Source organism: Hyperolius riggenbachi, chromosome 6 (genome assembly GCF_040937935.1).
Source record: "Hyperolius riggenbachi isolate aHypRig1 chromosome 6, aHypRig1.pri, whole genome shotgun sequence".
Taxonomy (NCBI): domain Eukaryota; kingdom Metazoa; phylum Chordata; class Amphibia; order Anura; family Hyperoliidae; genus Hyperolius; species Hyperolius riggenbachi.
The window spans coordinates 342,153,078-342,167,808 of record NC_090651.1 but is presented as its reverse complement, the minus strand read 5'-3'; the positions used below and the strand labels follow the sequence as shown (position 1 = coordinate 342,167,808).

The 14,731-nt window shown below is 46.7% G+C and overlaps 1 protein-coding gene across 1 annotated transcript in view; it reads right to left on the bottom strand.

Moving 5' to 3' along the window:
• Positions 1-11,762, bottom strand: part of LOC137521789 (phospholipase A2 inhibitor and Ly6/PLAUR domain-containing protein-like) — a 90,098-nt gene extending 78,336 nt beyond the window's left edge. Inside the window, exon 1 of the mRNA XM_068241523.1 lies at positions 11,149-11,762. Coding sequence (XP_068097624.1) covers positions 11,149-11,188 — 40 coding nt within the window. The 5' untranslated portion in view covers positions 11,189-11,762. The remainder of the gene's footprint in view (positions 1-11,148) is intronic.
• Positions 11,763-14,731: the final 2,969 nt, after the last annotated feature.

The window sequence follows — 14,731 nt, the reverse complement described above, 5'->3', positions numbered from 1 at the left end:
TGTAAAGGTATACAGGAAGCCGGTCCAGATATACGGTAAAGGTATACAGGAAGCCGGTCCAGCGTCCGGTACAGGTATACAGTAAAGGCATACAGGAAGCCGGTCCAGCGTCCGGTACAGGTATACAGTAAAGGCATACAGGAAGCAGGTCCAGCGTCCGGTACAGGTATACGGTAAAGGTATACAGGAAGCCGGTCCAGCCTCCGGTACAGGTATACAGTAAAGGCATACAGGAAGCAGGTCCAGCGTCCGGTACAGGTATACAGTAAAGGTATGCAGGAAGCCTGTCCAGCGTCCGGTACAGGTATACAGTGAAGGCATACAGGAAGCCGGTCCAGCGTCCGGTACAGGTGTACAGTAAAGGTATACAGGAAGCCGGTCCAGCGTCCGGTACAGGTGAACGGTAAAGGCATACAGGAAGCCGGTCCAACGTCCGGTACAGGTATATGGTAAAGGTATACAGGAAGCCGGTCCAGCGTCCAGTACAGGTATACAGTAAAGGTATACAGGAAGCCGGTCCAGCGTCTGGTACAGGTATACGGTAAAGGTATACAGGAAGCCGGTCCAGCCTCCGGTACAGGTATACAGTAAAGGTATACAGGAAGCCGGTCCAGCCTCCGGTACAGATATACGGTAAAGGTATACAGGAAGCCAGTCCAGCATCCAGTACAGGTATACGGTAAAGGTATACAGGAAGCCAGTCCAGCGTCCGGTACAGGTATACAGTGAAGGTATACAGGAAGCCGGTCCAGCGTCCGGTACAGGTATACAGTAAAGGTATACAGGAAGCCGGTCCAGCATCTGGTACAGGTATACGGTAAAGGTATACAGGAAGCCGGTCCAGATATACGGTAAAGGTATACAGGAAGCCGGTCCAGCGTCCGGTACAGGTGTACAGTAAAGCTATACAGGAAGCCGGTCCAGCGTCTGGTACAGGTATACGGTAAAGGTATACAGGAAGCCAGTCCAGATATACGGTAAAGGTATACAGGAAGCCGGTCCAGCGTCCGGTACAGGTGTACAGTAAAGCTATACAGGAAGCCGGTCCAGCGTCTGGTACAGGTATACGGTAAAGGTATACAGGAAGCCGGTCCAGCGTCCGGTACAGGTATACAGTAAAGGTATACAGGAAGCCGGTCCAGCGTCCGGTACAGGTGTACAGTAAAGTTATACAGGAAGCTGGTCCAGCCTCCAGTACAGATATACGGTAAAGGTATACAGGAAGCCAGCCTAGGCTCCGGTACAGGTATACAGTGAAGGTATACAGGAAGCCGGTCCAGCGTCCGGTACAGGTATACAGTAAAGGTATACAGGAAGCCGGTCCAGCGTCTGGTACAGGTATACGGTAAAGGTATACAGGAAGCCGGTCCAGATATATACGGTAAAGGTATACAGGAAGCCGGTCCAGCGTCCGGTACAGGTATACAGTAAAGCTATACAGGAAGCCGGTCCAGCGTCTGGTACAGGTATACGGTAAAGGTATACAGGAAGCCGGTCCAGCGTCCGGTACAGGTGTACAGTAAAGTTATACAGGAAGCTGGTCCAGCCTCCGGTACAGGTATACAGTAAAGGTATACAGGAAGCCGGTCCAGCGTCCGGTACAGGTATACAGTAAAGGTATACAGGAAGCCGGTCCAGCGTCCGGTACAGGAATGCAGTAAAGGTATACAGGAAGCCGGTCCAGCGTCCGGTACAGGTATACAGTAAAGGTATACAGGAAGCCGGTCCAGCGTCTGGTACAGGTATACAGTGAAGGTATACAGGAAGCCGGTCCAGCGTCCGGTACAGGTATACGGTAAAGGTATACAGGAAGCCAGTCCAGCGTCCGGTATAGGTACACAGTAAAGGTATACAGGAAGCCGGTCCCGCCTCCGGTACACTATAAAAGCTCCCTGCGCCGCTCTGCATATTGGGCTGGGGAAGACACACTTCCCAAGGGCCGGAAAAAATTCAACCCTGCAGCTGCATAAAGTTCCAGGCAGTGACTCAAGAAGAAAGACTAATTGTAAGTGCTTAGGCAGCATTTGCATATATGCTATCCACCAGTATCTGCATATGAATTAGCCACTTGTGTGGTAAGGCATGCCTGTGCAGATACATAGTAGAAGGGCAAGACTTTTATGTATTCCCTGTGCTTCCACCACCCAGCAAGTGTCTCATAAATGACACCGCCTAAGGTAAATAGCTTTATTCTGCTCATAAACATGACCACACTTTGGCCTCTGCCTGTGATGCAGACTAATGATGCTGGTCATGGTGGCACAGGACAGAGTTTCCAGGCGTGTCCCTTCTTTGTGCCCGTCTCGCTTACACACCCGTCATTGTGAGCTTTCTGCACACGCATGCTTCTCGAAAGAATGCATTATGCATGTGCAGAATGCTCACAGCGACAGGTGCGCAAGGGAGACGGGCACGCAGAGGGCCCACACATGCACAGTTGCACACAACTTTGGTCAAAGTCACCAAGCTAACGGGGCAACTGGGGGAGAATGGAGCCCAGAGGATGCAGAGTGACCTCATGGACTACGAGGGGCTGGAGGAAGCCCCAGGTAAGTTCATTTGGGCATTTTAGGGTCCTGCTCAGGATTTAAAAAAAAGTAGATTTTTACTTACCTGGGCTTTTTCCAGCCTCCTTCAGTTCCTCCCTGCCCGCCAGTCTGCACTGCTTTATCTCTGTCACCCCATGTGCTGTCCTGGCCACACATGTCTCCCCAATCAGGCTTCCATAGCTGGGAAGGTTCTGCGTATGTGCTTTTTTGAGATGAGAAAGTGGGACACTTAAGCCGTGCCCCTTACACACCCCTGATCACGCATATCATAAAGATTTCATAAGGAAAATATGTTGTTCTATCATTCAAACCACACTGGTCCTTTCTATCCTGGTTCATTTTCCTTCATATTAACATTTTAAAATCAGTCATATATCAATTTAAAGGATGGGAATAAAGTTTAGAGTCAATCAAACACATTTTTAGTAGAGAAATATATATATATTATTTACATAGAAAGAGGGACATAGTCCTGAAAGTGGGACAAATGAGGAGGAAAGAGGGAAAGAGGGACAGGGCTCCCAAAGAGGGACTGTCCCTCAGAAAGAGGGACAGTTGGGAGCTATGAGAACACTTCCAGGTATAGGAACACTATGGAGAGGTGGGGGGTCACCGTGGTACAACCCAGAGGACCTGGTATAGGTGGTGCCCCAGAATAGGTTATCCAGGTATAGGTGGTGCCCAAGCATAGGTTAGCCAGGTATAGGTGGTGCCCTAGTATAGGTTATCTATCCAGGTATAGGTGGTGCCCCAGTTTAGGTTAGCCAGGTATAGGTGGTGCCCTAGTATAGGTTATCTATCCAGGTATAGGTGGTGCCCCAGTTTAGGTTAGCCAGGTATAGGTGGTGCCCCAGTATAGGTTATCCAGGTATAGGTGGTGCCCAAGCATAGGTTAGCCAGGTATAGGTGGTGCCCTAGTATAGGTTATCTATCCAGGTATAGGTGGTGCCCCAGTATAGGTTATCCAGGTATAGGTGGTGCCCCAGTATAGGTTATCCAGGTATAGGTGGTGCCCAAGCATAGGTTAGCCAGGTATAGGTGGTGCCCCAGTATAAGTTAGCCAGGTACAGGTGGTGCCCTAGTATAGGTTATCTATCCAGGTATAGGTGGTGCCCCAGTTTAGGTTAGCCAGGTATAGGTGGTGCCCCAGTATAGGTTATCCAGGTATAGGTGGTGCCCCAGTATAGGTTATCCAGGTATAGGTGGTGCCCCAGTATAGGTTATCCAGGTATAGGTGGTGCCCAAGCATAGGTTAGCCAGGTATAGGTGGTGCCCCAGTATAAGTTAGCCAGGTACAGGTGGTGCCCTAGTATAGGTTATCTATCCAGGTATAGGTGGTGCCCCAGTTTAGGTTAGCCAGGTATAGGTGGTGCCCCAGTATAGGTTATCCAGGTATAGGTGGTGCCCCAGTATAGGTTAGCCAGGTATAGGTGGTGCCCCAGTATAGGTTAGCCAAGTACAGGTGGTGCCCTAGTATAGGTTATCTATCCAGGTATAGGTGGTGCCCCAGTTTAGGTTAGCCAGGTATAGGTGGTGCCCCAGTATAGGTTATGAAGGTATAGGTGGTGCCCCAGTATAGGTTAACCACGTATAGGTGGTGCCCCAGTATAGGTTAGCCAGGTACAGGTGGTGCCCCAGTATAGGTTAGCCAGGTATAGGTGGTGCCCCGGTATAGGTTAGCCAAGTAATATGCTGTCAATGGAGACTTACATCCCCCCAATCCAGCGCCGACTCCTCTCACTGCTCTCTCCTCCTGTTGCCACCTTGCCGGCTTCGCACCACCATGGTTATTTCCGGCAGCACCGCCAGCAAGAAAGCGAGGCCCCCCCTGAAGTGAAGCCCAAAGCAGGGGCGTGCCTTGCTTGTACGCTGGTGTTGGCCCTGACCTGGAGGACAGCAAGGGACCTGATAGACTGCAGGGGGCTGGAGGAAGCTTCAGGTGAGTAAAAATCAACCTTTTTTTCTCTTACAAAACTGGATGTTTCTGACTGTGTTCTAAATGCAGCTGTAACATTTCAGAACAGTGTGCCCTTGTTTTGAATGGATCATTTACAGTGCATAAACACCCCTGTGGTTTTGGAAGAAGACGGACAATTTCGGATGAGTTTTTGTGTGGCCGGTCATTATATATAAGAAAGTGGTTGCTTCAGTTGTCTTGCCTGCTTTTAAATTAATAAGATGCGTCTGCCAACAGGCCACAGCTATCCGGTCTGTTGAACCACCAGCACCGCGACTTTCCGCTTAAGAGCATTGCCACCGCTGACACGCCAAAAAACATTCAAAGAATATGCATCTGGGAAAGTCTATATAAGTTTGCAGAGATTTGTCTTTACACCGAAAACATTTTTGAAAAATGTTTTCCAAATCTAAAAAACAGCATTTTCCTTTACAAAATCTCACTTCTGTTTGCAGCTGTGTTTCCAGAAGTGTAAGCTATGTTTCAGAAAGTGAAACGAAAGGCGTAACCATAAGGGCAGGTGTTTCCCGAAACAGATAAATGCATGCCTTGTTCAATATTCATGCACAGATTTTTTTTGGGGGAAATTTTTCCCCAACACCCCCCTTCCCCCCTCTTCAGCATGTCACCTCTCTTGATGTTTACCTACCCTCTACCCATCTATCCTTCAGTATGCAGTGTCATTTCTGACCAGGGCCAGCTCTGGACTTCGTACCTCCTGAAGCAATACATTGTGATGTGTGAGTGCAAAGCTGGAGAGGAGTAACACATCGAGCTGTGCATTGTAGGCACTGGCATACTCCTTACCCCCTCTTGTTTCCTCCAAGAGAGCATCTCCTCCCTGCTGACCTCAAGCCTGATTCGCAGGATGCCCAGGTATGTGCTGCACCAGTGCCGCATTGCTCACCTGCTCTTAGCAGATCACCAGCCATGCATGAAGTCCTGCTTTATCTCTGACAACAGATGCACCTCATGTGAACCAGCAGCATGTATCAGGTCACATGAGGCTCTGCTGTAGCCATAGATACAGGATGATGGATGGGGAGACCCTGCTAAAGACTTAAAATATAAAGTGGAGGGTTACACTGTGCTGGGTAAGGCTGCAAAATAAGTGCTTGGCTGAGAGAGTTACGTCACGTGCAGCAAAGGGGGGGGGGGGGGGGTGTTAGGCCATCTTAAAGAGGTGTAACTTGAGGGCTTTCTTAAATGTGTTGAGGGAAGAGGCCTGTCTGGGCGGAGCAGTGCTTTTCAGCGCTGCTAGCTTTGGGCGCAGCCAGCGCCGCCATAGACTGTAATGGGAATCAGTCTATAGCGGCGCTCAGTGAGGAAGGTCGGCTCCGTCAGAAGACGGAGCCGAAGTTGTTTAAAAAACACAATAATTCGGCCTCCAGCAATCGCTGGAAGCCGAATTATTTCATTCCCCCACTATCCATGTCGGCCTGGAGGGGGAATAGTAATTAAAACGCCCCGGACTTGTGCAGAAGCAGGACCAGCCATTTAACAGCTGGATCCTGCGCCCAAGTCTACCAGCGCCGTATTCAAATGTACGCTGTCTGGGAGGGAGGAGTGAGTTCTATAGGGTGGGACGGCTCTTGGGAAGTCCTGCAGGTGCACATGGGAGTGAGGTATATGAGAGAGGGGGGGGGGGGGGGGAGTCAGGCAGAGGTCATTGGTGGACCAGAGGGAGTAGACGGGTACATATCTGTGGATGAGCTCGGTGATGGAGGTTGGGCAGGTCCTTATGTAGCTTTGCACCCCACTATATCCACCCCCTTACTCACCTTTCTTATTTGCCTTTTTTTAATTACTTTCCTAATTAAACATTGGCCTAAGTGTATGCTAGGGTGGGACATATGACTATGGTAGGGATTAAAATGTAAACTTTACACACTGACTAAGCACCACCTCCATCATTCTTTGCCCACTCACTTGGCTTACAGTCAGAAGACTGCCCAGCCCTTCCCCAAAGCATGACCTTTGACATAAGTGTGCAGACTTGCTAGTTTAAATGAATAGCATTCAATTGCTAGGCTGCATTCAGTCTTTTCAAATCAGAGCAAAACCCAATGAAGCAAGCAGCCTTACATGAATCAATGTCATTGAAATAACTATCACTTAACTACCTTTTAGGTCGCATTCACAGTGCCACGTTGTGGAGCTGCGGTATAAAGTCTTGTAATGCAGCTTACCGCACTGCAATGATAATCCTATGGGCCGCTCACAGTGCGATGTTATAGTCGCGTTAAGAAATGTTGCGTTGTGTTAACTCACTGCTTGCAGGGCGTTACCTCTAAACTCAGACACGTTGCGACTTTAACATTACATTAAAACGCAACGTCCCACTGTGAATATGCCCTAAAAAGGAAATCCTCTTCTACGTAAGAGTCTGATTTACTGTTTCCACTACACGCAGATTGAATGCAGAATGGATGCAGAAAAACTGATTCCAATGAATGCCTAGGGGCCTGTTTCCACTAAACACAATTTTTCTGATGCAGATTTTCCCATAGACATTCATTGGAGTCAGTTCTTCTACATCCAATCTGCGTGTAGTGGAAACAGGCCCTAAGGCAACGTTCACACTGGGATGTTGCGGTGTGGTGCCTTGGACAATATAGTCACATTGCTAATGCAATTTCATTATATTGTATCGGTATAATCACATCCAGGGCCGGATTTACCATACGGCACTGTAGGCAGATGCCTACAGGCACCTGGTGATAGAAAGGTGGCTCACTCCCCTCCTTAGTGTCTCCCTCCCTTCTTCCCTATGCATTGCAGAGTCCTGATGAGAGTGTAAATGAGAGGCTACTCAACCAGCTCTTGGCATTCCAGTAATGAGATCTCCCTGCAGTCAGGGGCACCTCTAGCTACTTAATATTGAGGGTACTTCTGGCTATATCTAGTACTAAGGGGCCCCTGTAGCTATCTATGATGAGCAAGGGAAGTAAGGGCCCTTTTCCACTACCCTGCTTTGTGCGATCTGACTCCAATCACTAACGGATTGCAAAATGCAGGATACAGTAAAACTAATGGCAGCGGCCATTATTTCCATTACTGCAATCCGATTGTGTTGCAATTTCTTCCTAAGCCCAATTAATGTCCTACCATGTTTTGGATGTGATTGAGCCCCGAATACTGAGTATAGTAGCTCAATCGCTATTGCGTTTCATAGTGGAAAAGAGCCCTAAGGGAGAAGTGACAGCTGGGCCAGTCGGCACACTTGCGGTGCGGTTTAGTGGGGGTTTGAAGGTTCATGGAGGGTGAAGCCTAAGGTGTCAGAACATCTGCGCCTATAGGCTCCGGGGAGGTAAATCTGAACCTGGTCACATCAGCACGATAGCAGTGTGGCATGGTTAAACCATCTGCATAACGCACATGTTTATGCAGTGAAGCATACTTTATATGTACTGTATGTTTCACTGCACGTATATAACACACAGAGCAGCTTTTCCCCTACATTGCGTTGTGAGTGTGTTTTTACAGGATGTGCAATGTAATGCCCCACTGTGATCACAATCTAATCGTCTCCAGGTCTGAAGAGCATTGCAGAATGTAACAAACCGCCGTAGACTCTAAGCTGATATGGACAGAGCTCTCTTCTAGTCTGCCTGGCATTTCTTTATTCATCCACTGTCTCATCTATAAATGTATCACACACCATGCGTGTCGTACAACCGTGTTTATGTGTATTATTGCCCTTGACTCTCCTTGTCATTCGTTTGCAAAATATCTATTTGTCAAATCCGAAGTAGCGGATGGCACTATAGGAATCAATAATAATAGGAATAATAATGATAATAATAAGTAATCCAGCAAATGTATTCGGGCTTACTACGAATGCTTTATTACTATGTATCAGGTGGTCACAGAGCACAGTGACAGTTGCTGGAACATTTGTTAATTACTGAGGGGTTGCAGTTATATGTCTTTGCATGTACAGGACTTCTCACAAGCTTCTCCCCCCTTCTGAAAATACCTTCTAAAGCACATGTATTACTCTCCAACCATTGGAATCATTTAGAGCACAACTCAGCACATCAGGAAAACATGCAATTTAATGTAGGATATTCTTCTTCAGCCACAGACCGAGCTCTGCTTTTTTATATACTACAACATTTAGCTATACTGCATATTTACAGCCATACACCTTAGTTGCTTCACTCAACTCCAATACTATATATTTTAAGCCTGTGAAAACAGTTCCTATTCATGATAATTGCTGTAATGCTGTGAGTCACCGCCTGTATTAGTTACAGAGAAATGTATGATGTGTACTAAGATTATGCAACCATGTATATCTTACTTTCTACCACAACACGAAAAAGGAAAGATACCAAACAAAAAATAGGGTACATCTCAAAATTAATTTTTTGCTATTAAATGTAAAAATAATAATCATAATAATAATAATAATAATAATAATAAAAACAGTATGAGACTGGTATGATGCCATTTGAAGGCATATTTACACTTTACTGCAGCTGATTGATAACATTGCTGGCTGCATGACAAATTATCAGATTGACTTTTAATTAGGTAATTACTGAGCAAATAAAGGAGAGACATTTCTCAGCTTTCCCCTTGGATACTGTAGAAACTTTTCTGCATTGTTAACACAGCTCAGTACACCACAATCTGACCATTATGGACACGTTCTTATCAATTAGTAGCTAAACAAAGTAAAATGTTTGAGTATTAACTCTTCAAGTGGCCATACACTGGTCGATTTGCCATCAGATTCGACCAACAGATAGATCCCTCTCTAATCGAATCTGATCAGAGAGGGATCGTATGGCCACCTTTACTGCAAACAGATTGTGAATCGATTTCAGCCTGAAACCGATCAGTCTGTGGAGCTGCCGCTGCTGACATCCCCCCCTTGCATACATTACCTGTTCCGGCCGGCACGAGTCCCTGATCCCCGCTGTCTTCTTCTCCGCTCCGGGCTCCAGACCGTTCCTGCAGCTACTAAACTTCCTGTCCAGAGGAAGTTTAAACAGTAGAGTTCTCAGGTCAGTAGCCCTTTAACCCTCCTGGCGGTCTAATAAATTCCGCCAGGAGGCAGCGCAGCAGTTTTTTTTTTTTTTTTTTAAATCATGTAGCGAGCCCAGGGCTCGCTACATGATAGCTGCTACTCAGCGGCATCCCCCCGCTTCAATCGCCTTCGGCGATCTCCGATCAGGAAATCCCGTTCAAAGAACGGGATTTCCTGGAGGGCTTCCCCCGTCGCCATGGCGACGGGGCGGGATGACGTCACGGACGTCAGCGACGTCATTGGGAGTCCCGATCCACGAGTCTCGAGTCCCGGGGTTACCGCCAGGAAGGTTAAGGAAAATGCCTGAACTCACAGTAAAATGTATATATTTTTTCTCAATAATTCATGAGTGTCCTGGATTTATTAAAAAATTATAACTGCAACACAAGTTAGCAAAAACTCAAATGTCCTAACATTCCAAACAGCCCTACTACGGGTATATCCCGATATGACTCCGGCAACGGTTACAAACTTGAAAACCATCTAGTGACAGACAATATATAATGAATCCAGTGTAGTTTTGTTGATACACTTATGATCCCCACTGGTCTCCAGCCCAAGAGAACTTTAATACATCAGTCCCATAATCTTTAGCTAATGCTAAATGATCTCTGTTTAAATTCCGAGTGTTGGTTCTTCATGGTGGTCACTCAGGTAACAGCCCACATGTTGTCCTAACTCATGTCCTTCTCTGTTCTGTGTTGATGAAGAAGTGGCCATACACTCATCAATATTTATGTTTGATCAACCTTTAAGCCTTAGACGCACTAGAGTGCTTCCAGCAGCACTTTGGGGATCACCATCAATCGCCATACACAGCTATTTCAAAACAATTCTGAACATCTTGTATTACCCAGAAACCACCAGCTTACCCAAAATCCCTTGCAGAACTTAAACACTAACTTAATCGCTAACACTAAAATAAAATTGCTACCAAAAACAAAAACTAAAAAAAAATGCCAGAAATTGCTGCTGGAATAGTTTTACCAAATGCTAGCAAAAACACTGAGCAATTGTGACTGCAATCAGTAGCAGGTACCAGCAGGCCTACGATTCAATTCTGAAATCAAATCGAGGGTGGATCGAATACACTTTTGGATGTTCAACTGATGAAAAGGGATTGATATTGGGCTCATCATTTATTTCCAAGGACAAATTCTTTGAAAATGTGTTTTATTAGGTCCAGATTTTTTTTCCGGCTTTAATGGTCTTGTGAGGCCAAAAAAGAAATATACCTTTACTTACCTGGGGTTTCTTCCAGTCCCTAGAAACCACTTGGGTCCCTCGTCGCAGCTCCGGTCCTCTATAGGGTCCTTCTGGCAACCTCTAAGGATCGCCGACTCCCAATGCACGTGCCTACGTGAGAATGCACCCACATCACCGGGAGCGTACCGCGCCTGCGCAGAAGACACTGACTAATCGGGGGTCAGATGACCCTGGAGAGGACCAGAGCTGTCCCGAGGGGCCCAAATGACTTCTACGGGCTGGAAGAAGCCCCAGGTAAGTGAAACTACATTTCTTTTTTTGGCCTTGTGAGTCCTTTAATAACAATAATAATAAAAGTAATTCTAACAAAAGCATAAGAAAACGTAATGCCTCATTACCTGCAGTAAGCAGAGCTGCGCCGATAAGGATCAGGAGCATCCTAACGTTTATACGCCAAGCTTAGCCCAGGTGTGATGCCCAGATGTAAGTGTATGAAGAACAGTCCTCAGATGACTTCCACTGAGCCTCAGATGAAGTTTCCCATGTGTCAGCCTGATCTCAGCCTGCTTCCCCTGGTGTCTCCCACAGCAGGATTCCCGATTCCAGCTCCTGTGATTTCTCTCTGTGCAGAATTTGGTCCTTGTGGTCAGAAAGCAGCAGTGTGGCCCCAATGACTGCTGGCAACACAGACCTCAGGGTTAAAGCTTCCAGACGTAGATGTTGAGCAGTGCTGGTGTCTCATTCCAGTGACAGGTGGACCAGGATGCCTCAGTCCTAGATTAGACAGGCTTCAATACTCAGAAATGAGTCACGGGGACAAAGTCAGCCTCACGCCCCTCTGAGCCTGGTCCAAAACCCCGCAAGGCAATAATTTAGTATCCTGAAATGCCAGACGGGTGCCAGGTCACTGGCTCTGGACCAGCACGTGAAGTGACGATAGGAGGAAGGAAGGAGCCTGCAGTGGCTGCAGAGGGTTCTTTCACTGCGTAGGAGATAATAAGCGAGTTTCACTATTCTCAGCTTTAGGAAGCACACACCCCTGTCTGACAGGAGGTAGTCGTGTGAGCCAGGAGTGTGCACGTCTGGGCAGGCTGCTCCATTATGTGCTATTACTCTAACTTTTCACAGTAACTAACCACACGGGATTGCCCGGCTCAGGCTCGCTGGCCAAGCAGAAGTAAGCTGACCACAAAGACAAATGAGCTATTATGCTTCTGGCAGCCTCTAACTTTCTGTAGCGAGAGAGGAGAGGGGGCGAGAGAGTGAGAAAGAGGATAGGGAGAGATAGATAGATAGGCAGACAGATAGATAGATAGATAGATAGATAGATAGATAGATAGATAGATAATCTACAAAAGTGAGTACACCTTTCACATTTTTGTCAATATTTTATTCTATCTTTTCATGAAAACACACTGAAGATATGACATTTTAATACAATATAAAGTAGTCAGTGTACAGCTTGTATAACAGTGTACATTTGCTGTCCCATCAAAATAACTCAACACACAGCCAATAATGTCTAAACCAGTGGCAACAAAAGTGAGTACACCCTTAGTTGAAGAATGTGAAAATTCTGCCCATCTGGACATTTCTCTCCCCAGGTTCATGTTTCTCATTAGTGTTAACTTGCAAGGCCTAAAATTAGATAGATAGTATTATTTATACACAATTAAGAAGTATTGCTAACAAACTATATGTTACACAAAACTGGGGGCTAGGGCAGTCACTGAAGTCATTAAAGAGACTCTGTAACATTAAAAAACGTCCCCTGGGGGTTACCTCGGGTGGGGGAAGCCTCGGGATCCTAATGAGGCTTCCCATGCCATCCTCTGTCCCACGGGGACAGCCCTCCAAACAGCCGGCGACAGACCCGACTGTAAATTCAATATTTACCTTTGCTGGCTCCAGCGGGGGCGCTGTGGCTGCTGTCGGCTCCGAAGTAGACGGAAATACCCGATCTCAGTCGGGTCCGCTCTACTGCGCAGGCGCCGGAGACTTGCGCCTGCGCAGTAGAGCGGACTCGACGGCGATCGGGTATTTCCGCCTACTTCGGAGCCGACAGCCATCAGAGCGCCTGCGCAGGAGCCGGGAAGGTAAATATTACGTCACGGCTGTACGGAGGGCTACAGCGAGACCCCCGAGGGACGCAGGATGGCGTGGGAAGCCTCATTAAGATCCTGAACCTTCCCCCACCCGAGGTGAGTACCCCCCAGGGGACGTTTTCACGTTACAGTTCCTCTTTAAGGGGGTACATGCAATAACAATGTTGATAAACACTGAGAAAGGTAGGCAGATAGGAGAAAGGATAAATATTAGCTGATATGAAAGAGGGGAGCAATTAGGTAATTTAATGCAATAAATAATAAAAATAATAATATATTCTAATTCTCACTAGCTCAGAGAGACAAGGCATTGAAAAGAACCCGAGCCTAAGCTTGGGTCCAAAAACATACACTTACCTAAGGAGAGGGAAGACTCTGGATCCTAGTGAGGCTGATCAGGGCCGGTTTCCTCTTCATTAATTATTGGCTAGAGATTTTGACCGAGGGAGCAGCCACCCTATATCTATTGCATTGCAGAATAGATAGATGGATGGATGGATGGATGGATGGATGGATGGATGGATAGATAGATAGAGGTGTCCTATATCATCACTTGATGATAATGCTGATTTGATACATTGTATTACCTTTTATGAGTCAATACAGTTGATTTAAAAAAAAAAAGAAAAGAAAGATAAAGATAGATAGATACACATAAGGTGGTCATTAATGACACAATTTGCTGAACGATGATTTATGAAGGATTTACGAAGGATACTTATGGAATAAAATCTCCAAACCAATCCAATCAGAATAATGAAAACAATCCAATTTTCGAATCAATCCTGTCAATCTGATTACATTGGTTAGGGGATTTTTGTCCAATAGTAGTCCCAAATGATAATTTCTGATTGTTCATATGAAGATTCATTTTGTAAACTATCTTTCGGCAAATTGTATCATTAGTGGCCACCTATGATAGATAGACAGAACACTAGAGAAGGTACTTTTGCAAGCAATTTCATGGGCGTTTTTTTAACTGCTTAATTAAATAATTAACGGTTTTACAAATGTTTAGGTCCTTTTCCCTTTATAAATAAGGCCTAGGACACTTAGAAATCGCAAAACGCCAAAAAAAGCACTTACAAAAATGCTTCCCAAAAACGCCCAATACACAGAAATCGCTGGGAATCGCAAAGAAATAAAAATACAATGGAACAAAAACCGCCCAACGGGAACGATAACATGATCGGAGCGCAATGTGAACAAGGCCTTAGATCAATTTACCTGGGGGCCGCAGGAGGCAAAGTCAGTATGAGGCTGGGCCGCATAAGGGATTTCACGTGTCCCCGCCGCAAAACGAGGGCTGCAGAGCCCCCAAATCGCCCGGGGGGCAATCCGCCGGCATCTCCTGACGTCAATCGCGGCGAATCGCCGCCTCTGCCGGCCCCTCTCACTCTTCTTTCACAGAGAGGGGCGGGGAGAGGCGGCGATCCGTGCAGCGATTGACGTCAGGAGGGGCAGAGCTACAGCTGGAAGCGCAGTCGTGGATGTTTGCCCGGGGGATTTGGGGGCTCTGCAGCCCTCGTTTAGCGGCGGGGATGCGGCGGATTACTTGGGAGCACTGAAGCGAACTTTAAGGTAAAATAGGCAAAAATAGTTCGCTTCCGTGTCTCTCTTGCTTTTGCCGGAGGGGGCCACAAAATATTGTATCGAGGGCCGCAAATGACCCGCGGGCCGCGAGTTTGAGACACCTGCCTTAGATAGACAGTCACAGACACAGACAGATAAACAGAGGGCATTGCTGGCATGTGTGTAGAAAATGCCACTTCCTTCATTTTCTTTCGCAATTTTATTTTCGTTTCCCCTTGGGGAAATTCTTCTGCTTGTGAGAACAGACTATATGTTCTCCTGGTGTTATTATGGTGTGTTATCA